General features: G+C 40.4%; 1 protein-coding gene across 1 annotated transcript in view; it reads left to right on the top strand.

The window, feature by feature from the left end:
• The window catches only part of LOC136858090 (UNC93-like protein), an 85,114-nt gene that overhangs the window by 44,898 nt on the left and 14,267 nt on the right, over positions 1-25,949 (top strand). Inside the window, exon 3 of the mRNA XM_067137362.2 lies at positions 14,045-14,249. Within this exon, the coding sequence (XP_066993463.2) occupies positions 14,045-14,249 (205 nt within the window). The remainder of the gene's footprint in view (positions 1-14,044; positions 14,250-25,949) is intronic.

The raw sequence follows: 25,949 nt of genomic DNA, 5'->3' as shown, positions 1-25,949 counted from the left end.
TTTCAAGGGGCTCTGTACTTTGGAGCGTGCATTTGGCCTTTATAACAAAAATAAGGTTCCTATACTACACTTAACTAAAGTTGGCGTCTGACAGGTAAGGTTGGAAGGAGGAGCACTGCACGTGCCATTTCACGATGTTGCCACATTCCAGCATTCCTTTCTACATGCTGTTACCCCTCGCTTCCGGCTCACTTGTTCCCTCCTTCATTCTGACCGCTGTGATCTGTTGTAGACTACCTGGCCAGGCGGTGTCGTCCCACTTGCGATCACAAACAATCAGATTCTTATCAGTGACAGTGACAGGTTTGGCAACTCCCAGCAAGACGAGCTGCCCTGAAGTTTTATCTCCATGGCAACCGTAGTCGCCCCACCCTCGTTTCCATGGCAACCACACAGCCACTCCCTTTATCCCGCCTCGGCAGGCAGTAAACGGACCTCCCTCTAAGAAATTTCAGACGCCAACTCTTATTATTAGCAGTGTAGAAGGAAACAGTAATTTAATTTCATTGATTGAATGCGTTAAAACATTTAGGCTCTTAAAGGTTTTTCAATCCTGAAAATACCAGCGTTTCGCACCAGTGTAGCAGTAGGCTCAGGCATTTATACTAGTGGAGGCACATGCGTCCCCTGTTGCACCGTCATTGCATTGTCCTACATAGGAGGCTTGTAGTGGTGGCTCAACGGCGCACTAGCTGCCAGCGTCTTGGAAAGGTGTAGGAATATAACTGATGAGTCCACTGGTACAATGGGGAGAAACGCTGATAATTTCACGATAAGAAAGTGTAAAGAGCTTAAATGTTTTTAATAGGCTATACGTTTTAATATACGTTTGCGTATGTGAAAAGAAAAATGAACCTTACCGTACGGTATTGTAGGAATTTATGTTTGCATGACGAATGTATTTAAGGTTCATTTTCCTTTACCCATCAGCATATGATAATTAACGAAAATTGAGTGATGGGCTGCATTGTCAGATACGTAGTATTGTTCCTTAAACCGCGAGCAAGGTAGTTAGAATAAGAGGTAGGGATCACGCGCAGGTCTCCCCACAATGCTTGGCCGTTGGTGACGTCAACGCGAACCCTCAGCGCCTTGTCTTCTGTGTGAGGTAGGCTAATACACAGCTGTGAGCTGTTCTGTTTTACCCACAAGTTAGAGATAAGAGAACTTCATTCATATTTTTATTTTTACATCACCTCACAAAAGGCATTCCACTTCACTATTACAGTAGCGTAATAATAGGAGATCAAATACAGTGTGAATCCAGCACCGCTTCTGAAGTATTTCGATGTGTATAAAAGGTTGTAACAATGCTAAGACTGTGATCGCAGTGGAATGGCCATTCCCTATGTTCATGTTCTCAACACCTAACAATAACAAGGGGCTCTAATTGTTACAGACTGGAACATTAAAGCTTGATGACTGTAAGAAATATGTCCGTTGTTACAAGCAATATTGGGAAACTACATACACTGTCAACAACACAAACAGAAAATGTTAGGAAACTGTCCATGAAACAACAAACAGTACAGTAAAGGTTCTCCTCCAAGTGCCAGGAACTGACAAATTCCCCGTTAACATTAGACAGGCCATATAAATTAATGAGCCTGTATATTAACATTCTTAGCACTAGTTTCATATACAACATAATAAATTGCCTTTCAAAAAAATAACAGGTATGTTATACAAAATGTATAATATTCATATTTAAAAAAAGGAATATCAAACTTATCCCTAGCATCAGTGGAATTTCTTTGCTTTTCCTCTTTCTTTATGGGCATTGTATTAACTGAAACCCGGTCTCTTGAATGTCTTACTTTTGTTTAAAGCGTCCATTCGAAAAAAAGGACGGCTTCTCACGAAGCAACTTGCAACCTCATAAATTTCGGGGAATTTCTTCTTCAGGATATCCGTAAGGTTTGTAATGATGTTAGAACCCTCTTTCAGTTCTTTCCCGCGGTAAAATTGAAACTACCGAGCTCGATAGTTGCAGTCGCTTAAGTGCGGCTACTATCCAGTATTCGGGAGATAGTGGGTTCGAGCCCCACTGTCGGCAGCCCTGAAGATGGTTTTCCGTGGTTTCCCATTTTCACACCAAGCAAATGCTGGGACTGTACCTTAATTAAGGCCACCGACGCTTCCTTCCCACTCCTAGCCTTTTCCTGTCCCATCGTCGCCATAAGACCTGTGTCGGTGCGGCGTAAAGCAACTTAAAAAGAAAACCTCTTTTTGAAATCTAATTTCCACTCCTTGTAGTCTGACCTGTTTTCTCTCCGTAATTTCTTTCTATATCGAGGTTCTTCTTCTTTACCCTAAGACAGGGCCTCTCAAACGCCCAAACTCTCACGCGTGCAGAGCGAGGTGCATAGGCTTTGTGCACTGTGCATCGGTACGCTTCACCTCAACTCGGCTTGACTCAGATGGTGTAGTGTGCTGAGAGCGACGAAGCGTTTGGTGGTAGACGACGTGTTTATCAGTGAAATAGATAAGCGCACGACAACAACATAATAATGGAGCAACCTGTTTCGAAGAAAGCAAAGACTTCCGAAAGTCAATTTCAATCGAACTGGGAACTTTCGTTTTTTTTTGGGACGATAATTACGTGCGTAACAGACTACATTCGTAAAATGATTGTGAAATCATAGGAGACGTCAGAGAGAAAGAATTAAGGAAGTTGAAACATCTTGAAGAAGAGCATACTATATCCAGAAATGAGGTTTGTTCCAGTACTGTAGCATTTTCATTTTGGTTACGGGTTCTGCATTTTTTAAAAATTATATTTACATTCCTCTCAAACATGTATGTGTATTTCTAATTCACTTTTAAAATCTTTTTAATAACACTGGTAACCTTGTCCCATACAACTGAGCGTCTCCGCTCACCACACATAAACATTTCGCAGTGGGGGTGAAACAGCAGTGAAGGTGAGGAACGCGGAGACAGGCCGAACGGGGAGACAGGTGTAGGGAGAGAGGAGTGGGGGGTCTGCACTCTGGTCAACCAAGCGAAGTCGTCTTTTGCACCGTGCACAGTGCATGCACCACGCGCATGCACCCTGAGAGGCCCTGCCCTAAGAGCTACAATATAGCCAGTGAAGTTTTCAAGCAGCTCATCACGATCCTTGGTTTCGCGACTGTACTCGAGATGTTTTACTAGCTCTTCAAGGGCTTTAACGTACCCTTGCTCACCCTCCGGTAAAGAATAGGATATTGTGGGCTCAACGCTGGCCTTAGACTGGCACACGATATCCGAGTTTTTATCGAGTTCATCGGTAGCATGTAACATATTTGGGAGTAATGTTTCATAATCTTCAGGAGAACAGATGGAATTTCTTATCGCCTCGGAAGGATTGAGGCTAGAAGCAATGATTTCACCTTTCGCGTCACAGCTGTCGGAAGAGGATGGTCATAAAGCCTTCCGAACCCTCGAAGTTGAGAAAGATAGCTTTCGATAATGTCTTGATTACTTCTGTCACCTTTTATTTAGGTCCGTGGCTTTAGGGAATACATGAAAGTGTATGTTTCGTTCCTTCGTGTGCCTGCTATGATTTGTGCAGCTTGCAATGGCATGACAATGCATACTGAAAAGTGTACACTATTACTGCTTTTTACGTTTAATCACATAAAATAAACACACACGGTTTCTTATACACCACAGATATGTTACTATCGTGTATTATTAGCACCTAGCTTCTGCGTGCACAGCGATTCTTATTCAAATTACCTCTAGCTCATTCAGAACAGATTCAACGCGAGCGTCCTGCGTGACGTCACAGCCCTACTTTCCTACTGCGCACCTCTCTCGTGATCCTTACCTTGTATTCTACGTGCCTTGAGCCGCGATATGCTGCAGATCATTAATTACCTAATATGTTATATGAATTAACAGTTTAGAGTGACAAACAGTTCCCTATGTGCGTCAGTGATGAACTCCAGATCCTACGATTGTTGGTTCAAACCCAGCGAGGGTAGTCAGATATTTGAAGCGTGGAAGTTAGGTCTTTCTATACTCCATGTAGAACAATGTTCAGTGATCAACAAGATCTCTGCCAGTACATTAGGTGTTATTTATTTATTTATTTATCGTATGATGTGCACAGATAGATTATATAAATAAGTATACAATATATACACAATATATACAAGCAGAAGCCTATAGTTCCAAATCAAGTCCATTGATCCATTTCAAGGCCTCCTCAGTTGCGTTATGAATGTCCTCCAAAGGACCTTGAAATGCTCTCCGTGGACACTCGGCAATTACGTGGTGGATGGTCTGTGAGGTAGCTCCACAATCACACCCAGAAGACTTCTGCCAGCCCCATTTATAAAGCGTATAGCCGCATCTTCCTTGATTGACTCTTATCCTGTTTAGAGTCCTCCATTGACGTCTGGGTAGATGGAATCCAGGAGGTTGAACATGAGGTAGAGTCACAAGATGTTGATTGGGAACAGAAGACTGCTGCCATTAGGTGTTCACTCGACGAAATTAATTAAAACTCATCCATAGATCGTCCGACAGAGATCCTGTTTACTCCTTCATCTGCTAGAGTAAAATTAAACGCAGGAATTGACAAACAGGCAGCTTTAATGGCTTCAAATTAAAACGCCATACGAATATCATTACAGTATAAATAATGAAATATGTGCACCTTACCAATAAAATACTCTGGATGCTGCCGAATTTATAGTTTAATAATATTACATAAATGGAATTTATGCATTTTTGATCTGATGCGACATTAACTTCATCTACTAGCCACTCTGTTACCAGAGGTATTATCATAATAATCTACTGCTAGTTTTAAACCTTGATTGTAACTGGGTTGTTGATCCTTGTTCAACAAACTAATCTTCCATAGCTGCTGATGAACCAGGATCCCTTGGTCCTTTATCCAGAAAGAAGGAAAAAATCCAATTGGAGAGTCCGTGAGAACTCACGTGTGCTAGGTGACAATAGAAAGCATTATCTGTCTTGAATGTTGTCCATCATTTCTTCTACATGTGAGTAAGCTTATCTACGTGCATTTTCTGTATTATTATTATTATTATTAAAACACTTTCATTCTAAATTAAAGAATTACAGTGTTCAGTAGGCTTTGTCTTATGACAATCCCTGAATGGGGAAACCAGATTTTTGTTCTCAAGCAAAAAAAAGTAATTTGACGTCATTCAAATAGCCTGCATATAAATTTCGACTTTATGTTTACTGTACGAAATTCCATAGAAACCAGAATTCTCTTAAGTGATCAATTGCTGAGTTTTAATTATTTTTCTGATAAACACTGCCTGCGTCATTAGAGATATTTTATATAATGCACACATAACGCTTCGAGTGCCAAATGTATTTTTTGATTCCAAATGCCATTGCTGATAATGATCCACAGGCCGACACGATTCCACTGATCCACAGCGAGAATATTAATTATAGGAAAAACAATTAATAAGTTTCAAGAAATATATACCTCATACCACACAAAAAGACGTTAGTGTGTAGTGTTAGACGTTAATATATCAGAGTGGAATAGTAAAGTTTCAGGCGTACCACGGGGTTCTGAACTTGGCCCTCTGGTGTCTTATTCGTTTTATTAATGATATCACTAATCATTTTCATAACTGTACCCCACCACCTCTATCCAGATGACCTTTAAATATATAGCTACTTCAACATTCTCCGAGGTGGAAGTGGATTTATAACAAGTAGGGATCACATACGATGACATTCGGAATCATGATCCCCTTCGAAAGAAAATTCAAGATACTGGTACCACCATTCAACAAATTAATACCTATAAAAAAACAAACCAAACCCCATGGCACTACAGCCCTTGAAGGGCCTTGGCTTACCAAGTGACCGCTGCTCAGCCCGAGGGCCTGCAGATTACGAGGTGTCATGTGGTCAGCAAGACAAATCCTCTCGGCCGTTATTCTTGGCTTTCTAGACCGGGGCCGCCATCTCACCGTCAGATAGCTCCTCAATTCTAATCACGTAGGCTGAGTGGACCTCGAACCAGCCCTCAGGTCCAGGTAAAAATCCCTGACCTGGCCGGAAATCGAACCCGGGACCTCCGAGTAAGAGGTAGGCACGCTACCCCTACACCACGGGGCCGGCTATTAATACCTATATAAACCTTATGAACACCTAAGATAGTGAAACGTTTCTCTTAATTAATTAAATTAAGACACAGGTTGTAATTATATGACAGGCAAGGACTATAGCAATAGTAGAATAAAGACCTCCCCCTCTATTCTTCATCGCCGGTATGGTAATACTGTTGCAAAAGTCAGTGAAGAGACTTGAGATCATTATAAGTCAAATCTTAGATTGGAATGAACAAATAATTAATACAGGAAAGTACACGATTCGCTTCATCCACTCTGAATTCATCAGACAATTCTTTCACGTAGTATGAAAATAAAAATAATTCACACGCTCATACTCATTCGTACTCGGCTATTATTATGCTTTATTGGAGCTAACAAAGAAACTGCAGAAAGCAATGAACGCTTGTATCCGTCACATTTTTACATTAAATTATACCACTCATATCACCCTCTATAACGAGACACTCGTCTAGTTAGAGCGTATGCAACTTTTATACTTACACATTGCTACACACATTCTCCTACTTTTTAATGAAGCAGGCCCACAGTACCTTACCTCAGATCTTAGTTGTCTCTTCTCCACTCATCAGCATTACTCTCGAGCCAATCCCTTTCCGGGATTTCTCCTTGATGCATAGCCAGGCTGTATGAAAGCATGGGTGAATAGGAGAGTCAATGCGTAGTACTGATGTATTTCCATTAATTCTTACTTGTATTGCGATGCGGTAACTCACGTAGGTCATTAGTTTCCTGCGTAAATAAAAGACTAGCGGTGGATCCCATGTTACAATTCACGTGTTTATTTTAAAAGTATTGTTTGAATCATCATTTATACCCACGGCCTTCTAGTTATATAGAGAACTAGCAAGATACCTGTGCTTCGCTACGGTAATATACTGAAATTTATAATTGAATGCTTATTGTTTTGTATATAATCAACCGAAATTCGCGATCTGACTGGTTTTCAGATAGAATCCGCCAAATTTCGCGATCTGACTCGTTTTCTAATAGATTACGGAAAGTTTCCTCCCATTTTTCAATCTTTCTTTCCAGGAATCGATTTCGTACTTCCCGGGCTAAGTCCAGGTATTCCACCCGGTCAGTTGGGTCCCTAAATCTTTGCCAACTTTTCCTATAAGCATTTTAAATATGGATCAAATCCTTGAGGAGATCCGGCGTGGTTTCGTCTTGGGTGCCTTGGCGGCACTGAACCCGCGGCTGGACTGCATTCTTAGTCACTACCCGTCCAGGACCCGTTTTCAGCGCGGTCCGTACATTTGGCGACGGTCCAGAACATTATCATTATTATTATTATTATTATTATTATTATTATTATTATTATTATTATTATTATTATTATTATTATTATTAAATATGTTCTGGACCCCATAGCAAGATGCAAGACCGCTACTTTTCGGTAAATTACATCTGCTGCCATTGTCATTGTTGATATTGTGACCAGCACCATTGTCGCGCGTAGGCAAGTGTGCGGGATTTCTGGCGATACGAATGACATACTTCCGTGTATTATTGACCTTATTATAGAGGTGAACAATTGGACGGTCAATCTCATTCCTATTGTTTCTTTCAAAGGTGTTTAAATTTTTATTTATATGCCAGGAGAATCTACTGTAATCTAAGAACGTTCTCCGAAGAAAAAGATGGCTCTTGAAAACGAACCCAGGAAAGTTTAAAAATGATCGGTTTAAGATCAGAATATGTACATCGAAAATCTACAGCCTGTTTCCAGTCATTCGACAGGGTCAGGAATGGAATGAATAAAGCCCCCACCTTGCGGCAACAATTGGAATTGTGCCGGCTGCCGAAGCCTGTCGCACTCCTCTGGGGCAATGGATAATGAATGACAAATGAAATGAAATTATATTGGACAGTGTGCTGGAATGAATGATGACAGGAAAAACCGGAGTATCCGGAGAAAATCTGTTTCGCCTCCGTTTTGTCCAGCACGAATGTCACGTGGAGTGACTGGGATTTGAACCACGGAACCGAGCTGTGAGAGGCCGGCGCGCTGCCACCTGAGCAACGGAGGCTCCTTATAAGTACATTATGAACAGTAAAATCAACTGGACTCACCTCCTTTTATACCCCACCGCCGTCAAGTTTATTTACCCCCCACCCCACAAAAAATTAAAAGGAGGCATGTTTCTTTATGTTTAAAGGAGATTCCAAACACCAATGTTCACGTATATTACCTCCAGCTTTGGGATATAAGTATCCCCATAAAAATAATTCACTTTATTTCACTCCTTTTCACACTCCTCCCCCCCCCCAAGTGAATTTTCCGGCAAAAAACCTGTTTCCTTAATAGTAAAGGATCTTCTAAATACAAATTATCACGACTCTAACTTCTTCAGTTTTTGATTTCTGTGTCCTCATGAAAGGAATTCAACTCCATTTTACTCCCGCCCCCCAAGATGATTTCCCCCCCAAAACGCGTTTTTCTTTGTTTTTAAAGGAGATACAAATACCAATTTTCACGTCTGTAACAACTTTTGTTTTTAGTAGATGAAAATATTCTCATACAATTAAGTCAATTAATTTTTCTATCTTTCACTTCCCCCCCCCCCACTTCATTGGATTTTCCGAGAATACGTGTTTCTTTAATTTTAAAGCAGATTCCAAATACTAAATTTCACGTCCAACATCTTTATTCTTGAGATATCAGTAGCCTAATTAAAATAATTCAACACCATTTTCAGACACTTTTACCTCCCCCTTTCACCCAAGTGGTATTTCGGAAAACTAAAAATACACGTTTATTGATATGTAATAGAGATAAAAAATACCATTTTTCACTTCTGGTTAAGTTTTTTGAGATATACTGTACAAATTCTCATTTTAAAATTTCACCCCCTTTTTAGTTCCCCTTAAGTGGAGTTTCCAAAAACAAATCACCTATGTTCCTTTACATTTACAGGAGATTCCAAATACCAATTTTACGTCTGTAATATTTTACGTTTCTCAGGTATTCTGTAGATATAATCTTTAAAAAATTTCACCCCAAATTGTCACTCCTGTATAACCGCTATTAATTGGATTTTCCAAAAACAAAAAACACGTGTTTATTTATTTTTAACGAAGATTCCATATACTAATTTTCAGTTCTATATATGTATCCTCATGAACGGCATTCAACCCATTATTCACCCTTTTACACCCCTCCTATTGGGATTTACAGAACACAAAAAAATACGTGTTCCTTTATTTTTAAAGGAGATTCTAAATATCAATTATTTTGTGCAGACTTTTAAAGTTTTGAGATATAGATAGAGACATTTTAAAAATTCACCCCCTTTTCACCCCCATTAATTGGATTTTCCAAAAACAAAAAATACGTATTTCTTTATTTTTAAAGGAGATCCCAAACACCAATTTTTAGGTCTGTAATATCTTCAGTTTCTGAGATATATGTATCCTTATTGAAGGCATTCAACCGGTTTTGCACCCCTTTTTCATCCCTCCTATTGGGATTTTCCGAAAACAAAAAAATACGTGTTTCTTTATTTTTAATGAAGATACAAAATACCAATTTTTACATCTGTAAACTTTCAAAATTTTGAGATATAGATACACTCATTTTAAAAATTCATCCCCCTTTGCACCCTTCCATTAATTGGATTTTCCGAAAACAAAAAATACGTGTTTCTTTATTTTTAAAAGAGATCAAAAGTACAAATTTTCAGGTCTGTAATATGTTCAGTTTCTGAGATATGAGTACCGGTATCCTGATTAAAGGCATTCAACCCCTTTTTCACCTTCTTTCACCCTTTTTCACCCCTCCTATTGGGATTTTCTGAAAACAAAAAATACGTATTTCCTTATTTTTAAAGAAGATTCTAAATGCCAATTTTTACATCTGTAAACTTTTAAAGTTTTGAGATATAGATACACTCATTTCAAAATTTCACCCCCCCTTTTCACCCCCTTAGCGACGGAATATCCAAAAATCCTCCCTTAGCGAGCACCTACATGTTAATATGAATGTATCCCCAAAATTTCATTTCTGTATGTCCAGTAGTTTTGGCTCGGCGATGATGAAACTGTCAGGACAAGTTACTTTATATATAGAGATTTAATCAACATGTTATCATATTCCCCCCTTTTCACTGCATTGTATGTTAAAAGCTGCTCTCCCCCATCATCATCACCATCATCATTATATATATCTTATCAATTTTTAAGAATAAACGATGTAACCTATAACACAAAATGTGGTTAAGTGTAAGGCAGAGCCAAGAGCCTTAACTTTGCCCCGTTGTAAACGCATAACTAACTAACGAACTAGCTAACTAACTAAATAAATAATAATATTCCTTATAGAGTCGTTTCATCGGTTCCTGGTTAACAGTTTCACATTCTGATGAGAGTAAGTCGCAGGCCATGTGCAAAATCGTCGTTCAGCCTCGAAATACTATTATGTGACAATATTGAGGGGAGGACTACTTACCGCTGCACATGTATCACTTAGAACGAATATTCCTGGAGATAGTTTATGAATACTGAACCTTAGATGACAGAACTATTCTGGTCCGAGTTCTAAGCTGAAATACCGGGTGGTTAAAATAAAACTGGCCCAGAAAATATTTATAACAGGCTAATGCGAGATTAGCATTTGTTAATGAACATCACGGAAGATGCTGAAGACATGAAAAACTGAAGATCCAAAAGTCCTGACTCCACTTCACTCAGAAACCACCGGCACAACTCAACACGCGAAGGTTCGTCTGGACGCTTTAACGCATGCAACAGTAAATTTGTAAGGATACAGATTCAGGCCCTTTTTGATCATATTTCGATAGGACGATCCCTTAATTCCCACTTGCACAGATAAACAACATTGAGGACTTCGTTCCAGGCTTTCCTTCACTCAAGAAATGTTTTCCGGTTTTCGAACTCTTTTCGGATAGTTATGGCTATTACTATTACTAGATGAGAAACGGTTCTTATCTGAGAGTACAACAGATCAACACTGCTCCCTCCAATGAACTCCAGATTGATACTGTGGTCGTAGATGGTAGTGATCTGGAGATAGCGGCATTAACGCTACAGGACGTCTAACCCGAAGCTGTCCCTAAATTAATCGATTTCATAAATTTCTCTGTGTCACTTTAGTGCCAGCTGAAGCTCTAAGGGCTGCTACAGATGCAGTACGATCCACCACTGCCATGCGGCGAAGATGGGGGTCTTCCCGTTCCATAGTAGCCCGTGTGCGGCCAGATCCCGGTCTTGTCGCGCAGTTCCTTCCCATGAACACTGTTTCCAATGCCAATACATTGTGGGTACATCCCTGCCAAGTCCTTTTGCAATATCGCGAAAAGAACATCCACCTTCCCGCAGCCCTATTACACGGCCTCGATCAAACATAGCAAGCCGCTGATACAGATTGCTTCGTCTCCTTAAAGGCATGTTTGACTCACATCTACTTCACAACGTCAACACTGGACTAACGCTAAGAAGTGCACATCGCGTATTTAAAGCAAACTTGCTTCGCATGATCATTAGAGCGCTACTAGCATCACTCTTCGTCGATTATCGCGCAAATTTGAATAAGCGTCATTTTTCGGATATGCAAACACGCCTCCCGAATTTAGTTTTTGTAGCATAACTCGTTCTTGGTGTTGCAATTTCATTTTTTCGCCAGTGTAAAAAAGCAAGGTAGTAGCAAGAAAGGAAGATAGAAAAACAGGCAAAAAAATTAGATTATTTGTAAGATGTTGAATTGCTGTTTTTGGATCGAAAAGTAAACAGAATTAAGTGACTTCAACCTACGTTTGTATTCTAGTGGACTCTTGCGAAGATGTCCGCGAAAATAATCTCCCAACAAACTCTTCGACTACAAACCCTGATAGTGGCACAGCATGTCCAAGATTTCTTGGTTGAACTTTACTTCTTGTTCCTCCGAGAAATCACCCATGTTTTCCTTAAATATCTCAGCATGAGAATCGAACATATGCACTTTGAGAGACATGCGGCATCCCACTTTAGACAAAATGTCCACTAACTTCTTGACCAAGGCGTGATATTGTGGTTCGCAGGGAAGCGAAAAATCTTCTCGAGACTGCCTTTTATTTTTCTACGAGCATTCTACAAAATATACAAGCTTCATGACCTTTTAAATCCATGGCTCCACAAAGATACCTGCTTTCATGTTAGCTTCCGACAAATTTGTGAATTTATTTCGGAGTATCTGAAATGGCTCGTATTCTTGGTCCAATTCTTCTACATATTGTTTCATAAGACAGTTGCGGCCATAAAATTCCGGTTAGATCGACAAACGGCTGCCACTTACCGTACTTGTTGCCGACAGTAACCTCAATTATCTGAGGCCAAATAATCTTTTTGTAAAGCTCGTGGTCGTCCAGCTATCTCACAAACACATATAGCACGGATGCTTCGTATAGCCTCCTTGAAAACCCATGAGAAAAGATATCGTCTTAAAATCTCCAATGACCTCCCACTTGTGGTCTTTGTACATTAATTTTTCCAGCAATAACTTTACACTGTCGTAATTTTCCGTGAGATGCTTGCAGTACGCAGTACCAGCACCGTGTTATCTGTTTCCGTTACGCTGCAGGACCACAATTTGTATGCCGAGGGAGGAACCGTCTTTGAACAGACACGATTGGGTTGGCTGATATTCCATTCCTTTCTTTTCGAAAACAGCCCTTCAACGTCACGACAGAAACGCAATTATTCAGTGTAGAAGTTTGCAAAAGTTGAGCGCTGCTTCTTTTGCTCAGAAATGAGCATAATTTCGTCTACCAAATTCTACTCTTTTGACCTCGAAATCGAAAGTTCTGCTTTCGACTTCGGTAGATCTAGATCACGCACCAAGTAATTTATAACATGTTGACTGGGGAAGTACTGTCGGCTGAAAAATATCTTGTGAGCTTATGAGACTTCGCTGGCTACTAGAAGTTGTTGGTGAACAACGAAACTGATGTAGCCTATTGGCACAGGATAAACAACGGTGGAGACGAAGAAGGCAAATCTGGATACTCAGTTTTGGGTTTAATTTTGTTTTATTTCCTGTTTCTGGCTACATCACCTAAAAGTAGCATCCATCGTCATGGTGGCCGTGCTCACTCATTATCCTCTAAATTCCAAACCTCACAGCTCGCTTTCCTGTTCTGTACGAAACTTAAACAAAATCCTCACTTGAACGACCTCGTTCAAATTGCAATGTTTATTAATGCTTTCGTTCTTTCTCTCAACCAAAGGTACTTACTGTCCAACGTTGCTTTGCACAAGGCACAGCAGTGATTTGGAACCCATTATTTCTCTAACCTCCTCACAGGGATGTTAAAATATACATTTTCTGCTTCATTTATGTATAATTTTTCGTTTTCATTCCATGTTCCTTCGTTCTCGGCTTAATGGATTCACCACAAACCAAACAAAAAGAGTCTGTTGAATGGACGAATGATGATCTGCAGTACATCGTAACAATTCTATGTTCACAGCACGCCAGACATATGCAGACTGACTACATGTGTTTCATAAATTGCCTTAGCTATTCATGCCTTCATTAGGAATAACCGATCGGATTAATGTTCGGAGATCGGAAAAGGCTAAATATTTGACACTCTTTGGTCTATTCATCCAAGTAGGAAATTCGTAGTAACACCATCTAGTCAGACTGAAGGTGTGGTTGCCTAATGTAAGGCATAGATGATTATCATATTAATATTAAAATAGTAATGATAATTAGAAAAATAACTGCAAGTGGTCGTGGTTGCTGAAATTCAAGAGTTTTGAATGGACGTCACATACTCAACGTGTGCGATGAACCCAACGTTCTCTTGTCCTTGACAGATTGCGCCACTGTAGGCAACTTGCAGTGGCGCGACCGATAAGACTGTGTAGTAGAAGATACTTTATAAAAATTATAGACGATAAGGCCGTTTTCTTTTTTTTTCTAGTGTTTGCAAACGAAACTGGTGGGCTGACGGTATTTGGTGCAAACTTTAGTAGCTGCGGCACCAACTTCTGCCCCGAAAATGTAATGGTCGCAGTAAAGAGGGAGAACATACCTGAAGGCGACGAGCAGATTGTATGGGGCTTCTTGCTGGCTCTAGCTATAGTGCCTCCGATCCTTATAGGTTTGGCAGTTGACACCCTAAGCAGGTAAGTTCAGTAATCGAGATGAACTACTTCACAACACACTTAAAGTGGGTTGAAAATATTACATCACACCAATGTTAAAATGTTTTTCTAGAGCAGAGTAGAATTGTCTTTTGTATCCCTTGTAAGTTTATTGAACCAGAATTAATTGATTTTCAGGTTATAATAGGATATGTGAGTTCCTTCACATAGATACATTTTTGAAGGAAAAAGAAATATTACATCTCTATCTCTCATTCGGACAATGAGAAAATGTTTACAGTGATTTTGATGCAATGTATCTTCGCAATTGTTTTAAGAAGTTAATGAAAATTTGAACATTATCTTCTTTCCTACAGATGATCATTTTAGAGCCTGCGGTGTAGGATGTGAGCTGATGTGTTTTGGCTTCAGGTGAACACATTCTAATTGCACATTTTTGTCGTTAGTAAATGTTGATGACAAAATGTGTCTCTATTAGATAACGTGAAGGTATGTGTGTTATTGGTTTTAAGGGAGACGCTCTGGCATCTGTTAAAAAATTGACCAAACCCAAAGCAGCTTAACTGTGCATAACTATTAGTTGCTACACTCTCATTGTAACAGTGTTGTGATTCGGAGGCGCACTCGTCGTCCACTAGTACTGATAGGTGAGGGAGATCTCTCTCAACGCCCGTGCAGTGAAGCGGTCACCCTTCCACCAAGAAGACCACCAATGTTGCTTAACTCCTGCAATTCGGATGTGTTGCTATTTTATAAAGTCACACCCGCTTCGGGTTTTCCGCTTATTTCCAGTGCACGTCCGGCCCCGAGGTGTAGGGGGAGAATGAGTCCGCCTGTCACCCGGCGGCCCCGTGTTCGATTCCCGGCCGGGTCAGGGGTTTTTAATTGTAAATAATATCACTGGCCTCGGAACTGTGTTTTTGTGCCGTCCTTAACGTTCCTTTCCTAATATTCAACACTTAACACTTCCGCCATTTACAAAATGCTCGCAGGTTCCTCACATATGGTGCAAGTAGGGGCAAAAGATTTTTGTAGGTCGACGCCCCGAAAAAATAGCAAAAAAAAATAATTCCAGTGCGTAAGGAAATTGTATTCACCAACAATTTGCACCAACGCAGTGTGTTCTTCAAATGTGTACCACTTCGTTAGGTTATTATTTAAAGACGCCCACATTTGAATGAATTTTACAATTTTTTCTAATGTTATTTACTTTACGTCCCACTAACTACTTCTAAAGTATTTTGGAGACGCCGAGGTGCCGTAATTAGTCCCGCATGAGTTCTTTTACGTGCCAGTAAATCTACCGACACGAGGCTGTCGTATCTGAGCACCTTAAAATCACCGGACTGAGCCAGGATCGAATCTGCCAAGTTGGGGTCAGAAGCACAGAGCCTCAACCGTCTGAGCCATTCAGCCCGGCTATAATCGCTTTTACATCATCCGGGAGTATTCTGGGAGCGTATTCTTGTAGACTAACAAGACAATGTTTCCCGATAGCCCTGCAAAGAAGACATAATAACATAAATATACAGTATAATCTTCTTATAATTCTGCTTCTTATTATTATTATTGTTATCATTATTATTATTATTATTATTATTATTATTATTATAATTATTATTATTATTATTATTATTATTATTATTATTATTATTATTATTATTATTATTATTATTATTATTATTATTATTATTATTATTATTATTATTATTGTATTACTTCTACTACTCTTTCCACATCCTGGTAACATCGTAGGTGTGAAAAGTTGTCAAACATTTCGAGTTGGCCATGTTTTACGGCAGGTTACCCTTCATGATGCCAACCCAGTATGTTGGTTATTCACTACTGCGTGTTTCTATGATGGGTGGTAGTGTAATGTGTTGGGTTGTATAGTAAGAGGAAAGTATAGAGATAAACACAAAGACTAATTTTCCTAGCCGAAGGAATCAATCAGGCGTGATTCAAATCACGGATAATTTGCACACTTCATATATTGATGTATAAATAAGAAAGATGTTTATGAAGACAGTTGTCTGCAGCGTGGTATTGTTGTGAAGAGAAACTACTAGCTCAGAAGAAAATAGATTGTAAGCTTTTGAAATGTAGTATTACAGAATAAAGCTGAATTAATAATAATAATAATAATAATAATAATAATAATAATAATAATAATAATAATAATAATAATAATAATAATAATAATGCTAATAATAATAGCGTAAGGTGTCTGGTGAGGCACGGTGCAGGTCTTTCGAGCTGACGCCTGTCGATGACCTGTACGTCTGTGAGGATGTGGTCCTACATAGAACTAGTTCTAATGTTGAAAATGGCACACACATGCAGCCCGCTAGCCAGATAACTGAACCAATGAAGATTACAATTGCAATAGTCTAACTCGGGGCCCTTTCGAACAAAGATCTCCATATTAACCAGTTAGCCATTGAACCGAACTTGATGAAGGTGAGATGGGTAGATCAAATCATGAATGAAGGGATAATGAATCGAATTATTAAGGGGAGAATGATTTGGCTAATTTGCCCGTTAGAAGTGACAGAATAATAGGTCATATCTTAATACACGTAGTTTTTGAGTGATTATAAGAACAGTAACGGTAGCGCAAGATACTGACAAACATATTAGAGTATATGTAGGATGTAACAATAGCGAAGAAATAAAAAGTCTAGCACAGGACAGGACAGCAGGGAGAGCTGCATCCAGTATATGGATGATGTCCGGAAAAGCAACATATTTTCGTTGTGCCTAAACATCCGCTTGTGAAAAATTTCACTTCAAAACTCTGGTGGAAATGTTCCGTCATCTAAGATTCAATATCCTGTCAGTAATATCTGAGAACTCTCGTTCATAACGATATATGTGTTGCGGGTCAGTATTTTTCGTAGAACATTGTTAAAAGCACTACATGATCCGAAGTGTATGGACACTCCTATATCAATTCAAAACTTTCTATGTTTAATACGAAGACACTATGACTTTTTGAATTATGTAAGAAGGGGAGGAATTCATCGTTTGGAAAAATGAACTTGAATTTTGGAAGAATTGAAATTACTTACTTTGACTAATTAAAAACCTCTGATGCATAAGGAGGTCCCTCCTGTTGTAATTAATTGTCCTATTTAAGACATTTCCTTCTTCTGAGGTTCGTTCTCCGTCGTTATCTCTGTTTGGATGTGCTGTGATTTCTTGGCTTTGCAGAGTCGTTCTTTATCCTCTGCCTTTGCTCCAGCTGCATCATATCTTCCGTAAATTATGTCATCTTTACAAGGGCTCACAATTCACTTACACGGCCACAGTTATAATGGATCACAGCATCCATTAATCCTAACCTCAGAGATGTGGTTACTTCTTTGGACATAGAATCCATATTATGAAACTGAATGACTTATTTCAATTTTGTGTCAGTCTATGCAGACATTTGCTTAACATTTCCCTGCTGCTGAGTCTTTCATAAATTGTTTTTACTTCTTAAAGAATATCCCAAGGTATGACTGGATTGTACTGGTAGCTGCTTAGCTCGCTGGTAAGAGCACGATCCTGTGGTGTGATGGTCTCTGTTTGGTTGCTGTCAAATTATATAAAGTTCACTAAATGCTGCTGAAAGTACTGCTATGAATTGAAATGACAAGGTGATTTTGCAAACCATCATTGAGAGCACCTGTCAATTTTCCTTTGCCCCCTAGCATTTTTTCCTGTGCCAGTTTGGGTAGCGCTGTTCCAAACATTTTCTGATAATGCCCAACACATTCCAGTTTGTTTATTTGCTTTCCATTGTAAGGATCAGTCTCTACCAAAGATTTGTAGGTCCTTGAGCCTCAAGTGCGATATAGTGAAATGGCCTTGATTTGAAAAATCAGCTTGAGTATGTAAAGCTACTGAATGTTAGCGCCAGATGACTCCCCAGAGTAGAGGAATCATGAGTGGAGTGATCCATTTAAAGGGAATTTACAGCATTTCTATATGTCTCAGTTCAATTATACATAATTATTTGGAAACTAGAAACTCCAGGCTTTCATATGACATCACAACCAAATACTGAATTTTTGGCATAAGTCGCTATTTCAAACGTGAATACATACCTTGTAATTATGGCAAGAAATCACATGAAAAATTTTCAAAATATCAAAGGTTAGCACGTGTTAAATGATGATATTTAAATACATTTTTATTTCCTGTAATATACATTTTCATATTTCATAATATTCCATGATCACTCCTAAAATTAACGCAATTCTGGAAGAATAAGCATAAATTATTACGTCAACACACATACGTGTAGGCTTAACTGAAATATCTTCCCACTACTAAGAATTTTCTCATGTTTTAAAGGTATAATAAATTATTAAAGAAAATCTATCTCCGTTACTGACCGAGAATGGAGTACAAGGTGAAAGTAATACTTACAGTTGGCTCGTTTGGTCCGTGATCTGTCCCTTGAAATAACCTGGTACTCATCTTTGAGGTAGGCTGAGTGAATCCCAAGCCGTGTTTATATGAAAATTTGCTCTTCTTGTTCCTTAATGTTTACACTTGCTAAGGAATGTCTATAGGTGTATAAGTCATATGTCGCTTATTCCACCTCAGCGAAGGACTGGCACCGAGCTCGATAGCTGCAGTCGCTTAAGTGCGGGCAGTATCCAGTATTCGGGAGATAGTACGTTCGAACCCCACTGTCGGCAGCCCTGAAAATGGTTTTCCGTGGTTTCCCATTTTCACACCAGGCAAATGCTGGGGCTGTACCTTAATTAAGGCCACGGCCGCTTCCTTCCCACTCCCAGGCCTTCCCTGTCCCATCGTCGCCATAAGACCTATCTGTGTCGGTGCGACGTAAAGCAAAAAAAAAAAAAAAAAGAAGGGCTGGCACAAGATAATGCACACACCTTAGAAGGCACTGACAAGTTATAGTGTGCAACTTCTTCATGCAACAACAGCCCTATGTATTCGTGGAAATGTCTCAACGGTGTCGGTAAGTTCTATATGAAACCGTTGGATAATGCAGGTAGTATGTTCATGGAGTTGTCGCAAATTCCCACTGCATTTTCACTGAGCTGTCCTAATAATGACTCTAGTGTCTACAGACGCAGTCTGCGTAACTTCTACATTTACCTGTCCCTTCGATGCCGGTATGGTTTTCATGGGACCGTCCCATGAATGTCTGTAGTGTCTCCATAGATATGTCCGGTTAACGTACTGTACGCTATATCTTCATGGAGATATCGCAATATAGTTTCTTGAAATATGTCTGTCTGTTAGGTCACCAGCCCAGAGGCTGGTTGGATCCTCAAATAGCACCACCAAAGGTTATGCGGTTATAAGGAAACCCCAAAAACCAATAGCAGCACCAAAATGAGGCGTACTAGACAAGATGAGGAGTGGGGTAGTTTGCCATTATTTTCCTCACCGGGTCAGAACAGCACTTTTCATAACACTCACATGCACTAGTCTTGCTCTGAATGTCATTACTCATACCCATGCCCCAGCAACTTCCATATTGTCACAGCCATGGATATGGATGTTGACTGGGACTTCGGTGGAAGCTACACTTTACTCTGGCCTGTGCCAAGAGATGGATGCAAAAGTACTGAAATATAAATTATCAAGTAAGCAATAAAACCAGAATAGTTAAACTGTTTCTACATGAAGTACAAAAGCTAGTAGCCTAAAGCATGCGAAGAAAAAAGTGATGTACTTTCCTTGAATAGGCTGGCTTTACATGTTCAGATAGTATTATTACCGCATGACGTGTGAGTCACTGTCTCTCTCATAAAGGAACAAAACTATCCACTGTCCTATATCTGTATACTAATGAAAAACATTTGGCAGAGGCGCGAACTGTGTCCGAGGCCAATTGGATAGATGCCATGTATGGAGAAATTAGGCAATCCATCAATTATTCAGTCCAACCAGTGGCATTCTGCCATGAATCTTCTCCAGGTTCTAAGATGAAACCATTTTAATGACTAGTTGCGTAATCAGCAAGCTAGGAACTCATCTAACCAAAGAACTATTTGAATCTCATATGGTCAAACCGTTAGCTAACTCATTAGCTGCTGTCGAACAAACTGTATCGTGAAATGATCCCCTCCTCTACCTCCTATCCAATGTAACGGTGGCCGTAACGTGAAACTATTGTTAACGTCATTCTTATTCGCCTCCCACCCTATCGAACAGGCAATATACCGTAGCTAATGAATTTTCTGAGCAAGAAACTGTTATAGCATCACTTAGCATGAGTGGATGGAGGTAACTGCCTCTATAAAGCACTCACTTTCTTAGACAATAAACCATACGACTTCCAGGATGGAAAGGAGCCTGTAAATACTCTTGAAAGCTACAGAATGTTGTAGCATCCATTTGTAGAATTTCACCTCTCATTTGAAGTAAATGAAATGTAGAATGATTGTGTATTTGCATGTTCCCTCATTTAAAGTAGAACATATTTCGGTCCTTACGGATACTTAAGTGAAAGCACTACTTTATGGTCTATTTACTTCCAAGGGTTCATATTCAATATTAAAACGAGACATGGAATCGACAACTCTATTATCAAACGATGAATATAGGATTAGGCATACGTTTCGTAATTTAATGAGTCTTAACTGAATAGTCCACATAGACACCGGAGGCATTGTCGTGACAATTGCCAATTTATAAGCTCTATAATTACCCAAACAGTGTTTAATATTACATTCATAAACTCATAAACTAGGAAGACGTTGTCCTTTTTCTGTACAAGTCGGAATGAAGTTACATCGCAAGCAGATAGTCATATGATTTGGTTCAATAGTCTTGCCAGATAACACTGTGAACGCGCTGCCAACCGTGGCCTACGTAAAGGCTAGCAGACGCTACTCGTACCCAGTGGAACGCTTCTTCCAGTTGTGGAAAGCTCGTCAACCATTCGCCACGCCCTCACAGCGCAACTGAAGAGATTTCGCCAAGTTGGATGGTCGTATCGACGAATAGCCCGTCACCTAGGCCTTTGAGGCGTGTTGAGACCAGTGAATGCGGATACGCATACACGGCAAGTGGGGACAGGACAGTCTCATCTGACCACCAGAAGAGAGAATTGTCCGAACCTCCGAGCAGAGCGAGCGTATCCATTACGTGTCTTATAAATACCAACTCCATGTGATTACCATGACATTACACGCACCTCATAATACAATCATGAGTGAGTAGATTCGGTTGAAATAAGTCCATCAGTTTTCCGCTTTTAGGAGTATACAACGAATAGATAGATACACAGACAGACAACAAAAGGAAACGTTCTACCTCATGCTCCCTCGGCGTTCTGTTAAATTAGGTGGGGTTAATTTTCAAGCCGAGATAAATATTATGCATCCTCCTGTTATGGATCTTTCAAATACCTATAGGTGTGCGAAGGTTCCGTCACAGGCTGCAGAGCATGGGGCCCGTAGAAGATAGTACTTTTCTGAGTCATTTAAATAATAAAATAATTTAGAATGAAGGGGCGTTTCACATATAGTCCAATGATTTTACATATAATCAATAGTGTGAGAGGAAATTGGAAAATTACAACCTCTACAGGTCTTTCTATAAACCCCAATTCTATCCAGTGATGTTTAAATGCTATCCATTTCAAAACTTTCTACTTGACAATTAGACTCTAAATGTGATGTTTGGTTCAGAAATAATCAAGAGTGTAGTAAAAATAAAATAAAAAACCCTTCTTTTCCTTCCCCACAATGAGTATACTCAAAATATGAAGTTTGGTCGAGATGGTGGAACAAACAGACAAACAGGCACGAAAAATAAAATAAAACATATCGTCGTTGCCGGGACAAAACCTCCTCTATGAAATATTTTATCTTAGAACTTTGGCCGGTAAGGTTCTGTCATCTAAGGTGCAATATTGTGCGACACTTGTCAAGGCATTCTAGCTCTTCATAACGTATGTGCTGCGGGTCAGTATATCTCCAAAAATATTATTACATAGGAGGTTTTGCCCCGGCAACGACGATATACGGTTTTGAATTGACCTAAAACGGATAAATATCTGAACAATTGGCGAAACAAACGAAATTACAGACAACGGACCTCATGGAACTTTATTTATATAGATAATCATACTACAGGAGATATTTCAACCGAACTTTATACTTAGCATCCACCTATCCAAAGGTATGTTTTAATGTCCATACCTTGTAAAGTTCCCGGAATGGACTGGAGTTTTATAGGGAACCGAAATTGTGATTTTACTCTCCCACAATATATACAACACTCACTTGACTGGAAACTGACCATCCTTGATGGAAATCCATTTCTAAGACTTTTTTCTCATGTATATATTTTAGATAGGATTAATCCCCCTGCATTAACAGGATCCTTCTCCAACTCTTTGTAACTAGCCTTAGCAAGGATGCCCTACTATTGAAATGAATAATTCCCTTCTCGATTTGACTTGCAGAAGGCAAGGGAGCATGCAGTTTTGTTCATAGCACACCTACCCGATATAGTTTGGCTGTATGAAAGGGTGAACGCCATTATAAACAAATGTATCAGTCTAAAATGTGACAGGCATTAGGCATAGTGGCCTGCTATTTTAATGGGAACTCACCAACTCGGTGTGACTGGCAGTAAGCTGACTGGCAGAAGCAAAAGTGGCTTGTCATTATGATAACAGCGCAACTTAATTTTGACTGGCAGTAGGGAAGTTTCCTGTCATTATAATAAAAGGTCCCCAACTGTAATTTGCCTGGAAGTAGGACGGGGGGATGGTCATTGTAACAAAAACTCCCCAAAACGTTTGTGACAGCGCAGTAGACAATGGGGCCTCCCAACATAATGTAAACTTCTCAACTGGATTGTGAATGGCATTAGGTAAGTGAGCTTGCCATTATGGTCAAAACTTCGCAACTCACACTTTATATTGGAAACAACGCATGGGGACCCACCCAAGCAATTCCTCGGATAACGCTAAGAGACATGCAATTTAAAAATAATCCTATTCACTGCATATACAATAATTTACTTTGATATTCGTATACGGTGTAGAATACCATAGCGGAGCAGGGGTACATTTCCTAAACTTTCCTATATGTGTGTCAAACGATAACATTTACGTGTATGATTTTAAAATTAACATGAAACGGGTAAACAAAAGGATAGAGATAGGACAGAAAGCCATAGTACCAAAGTTGTAGATCTCAACCAAATTTAACGACGATTGGGCTACTTGTTTTATTATACGATTTACCGTTTAGCCACCAATTTATCTCGAAAGAAGGTCTGAACCGTCATTAAAATTGCATCCATAATTCGATATTTTCCGGAGCCGAAAGTTATACACGTGAACAGCTTGGAACTTTTCCTAAAAAAGAAAGGAGTGTCCAGGTTTTGGGATTAGTACTCTCATACATACTGAGTAGTTAAGGAAGAAAGTAATACATATATGGAAGTTGAAATTAATACAAAGTAGGCTTATAACTGAGGACAACCATATAGGACAAATATGTAAATACCAACTGGATGTATTTGAAAATGAAATGCCCCTCAATTAATCGTGATGGTATGAGTTACGGATATAAGTAGCCGGTAACAGGGGAGAGATTTAGGTGCAGGGATTCTTAGGTAAACAGATAAGAAGATGACTTATTACTTAAGCCTAACGAGGAAAGGCAGAGGCGGGAAATTAAAGTGGAAAACATAAGTAAAATAGAAATACAGTAAAAGTTTTAGCAAATACCTGAAAGCACCTTTAGATGGGAAATAATAGGTTACAGGTCGCAGTACTGTTCAAATACACTGACTGACAGAGCAAATGCAACACCAAGAAGGAGTGGTCAGAACTTTATGCCAATTGCAGGGTAGACTGACGTCACTGAGGTATGCTCATGATGTGAAATGCGCCGCTGTGCTGCGCACGTAGCGAACGATAAATGGGACACGGCGTTGGCGAATGGCCCACTTCGTACCGTGATTTCTCAGCCGACAGTCATTGTAGAACGTGTTGTCGTGTGCCACAGGACACGTGTATAGCTAAGAATGCCAGGTCGCCGTCAACGGAGGCATTTCCAGCAGACAGACGACTTTACGAGGGGTATGGTGATCGGGCTGAGAAGGGCAGGTTGGTCGCTTCGTCAAATCGCAGCCGATACACATAGGGATGTGTCCACGGTGCAGCGCCTGTGGCGAAGATGGTTGGCGCAGGGACATGTGGCACGTGCGAGGGGTCCAGGCGCAGCCCGAGTGACGTCAGCACGCGAGGATCGGCGCATCCGCCGCCAAGCGGTGGCTGCCCCGCACGCCACGTCAACCGCCATTCTTCAGCATGTGCAAGACACCCTGGCTGTTCCAATATCGACCAGAACAATTTCCCGTCGATTGGTTGAAGGAGGCCTGCACTCCCGGCGTCCGCTCAGAAGACTACCATTGACTCCACAGCATAGACGTGCACGCCTGGCATGGTGCCGGGCTAGAGCGACTTGGATGAGGGAATGGCGGAACGTCGTGTTCTCCGATGAGTCACGCTTCTGTTCTGTCAGTGATAGTCACCGCAGACGAGTGTGGCGTCGGCGTGGAGAAAGGTCAAATCCAGCAGTAACTGTGGAGCGCCCTACCGCTAGACAACGCGGCATCATGGTTTGGGGCGCTATTGCGTATGATTCCACGTCACCTCTAGTGCGTATTCAAGGCACGTTAAATGCCCACCGCTACGTGCAGCATGTGCTGCGGCCGGTGGCACTCCCGTACCTTCAGGGGCTGCCCAATGCTCTGTTTCAGCAGGATAATGCCCGCCCACACACTGCTCGCATCTCCCAACAGGCTCTACGAGGTGTACAGATGCTTCCGTGGCCAGCGTACTCTCCGGATCTCTCACCAATCGAACACGTGTGGGATCTCATTGGACGCCGTTTGCAAACTCTGCCCCAGCCTCGTACGGACGACCAACTGTGGCAAATGGTTGACAGAGAATGGAGAAACATCCCTCAGGACACCATCCGCACTCTTATTGACTCTGTACCTCGACGTGTTTCTGCGTGCATCGCCGCTCGCGGTGGTCCTACATCCTACTGAGTCGATGCCGTGCGCATTGTGTAACCTGCATATCGGTTTGAAATAAACATCAATTATTCGTCCGTGCCGTCTCTGTTTCTTCCCCAACTTTCATCCCTTTCGAACCACTCCTTCTTGGTGTTGAATTTGCTCTGTCAGTCAGTGTATTAACAAAAATCGAGGGCGATTGTAACCTCCAACGATATTCCGCCAATATCCCGCAGGATGGCCGATTGACGTCTGTCTTGCTTTCTACCCAAGGAACAACTACGATCTTACAGGTATGATGACGAAGATGGCAATGTGTTACTTCCCTGCTGACAAGCAATCAGAGACGTTGCCATGGTAACCTGTAGGTTCGTTGTCGGTCTGTCGGTCATTCAATGCAGAGCATGAGACCCGAAGAAAATAGCAAATTTCTCCGTCATTTGAAGAGGAAGCGAAATTATGTACGTAACGAAAGTTGTTTAAATGAAGGGGCGTTTCACATATACTCCATGGAATTTACAGAAAATTAATAGCATAAGAGGAAATGGAAGAAAACTGTTCTGGTTTTCCTATAAACCCGCTGTCTATTCAGATATATTTTAATCGCATGCATATCTATCAAAACCTTTCGCAGGATGAGTATACTCTAATTATGTTTGGTTGAGATATATCAAGCCGTTTCGCCTTGATTGTGGAACA

This window comes from Anabrus simplex, chromosome 1 (genome assembly GCF_040414725.1).
Source record: "Anabrus simplex isolate iqAnaSimp1 chromosome 1, ASM4041472v1, whole genome shotgun sequence".
Taxonomy (NCBI): Eukaryota; Metazoa; Arthropoda; class Insecta; order Orthoptera; family Tettigoniidae; genus Anabrus; species Anabrus simplex.
This window is presented reverse-complemented; position numbering and strand designations above follow the sequence as displayed.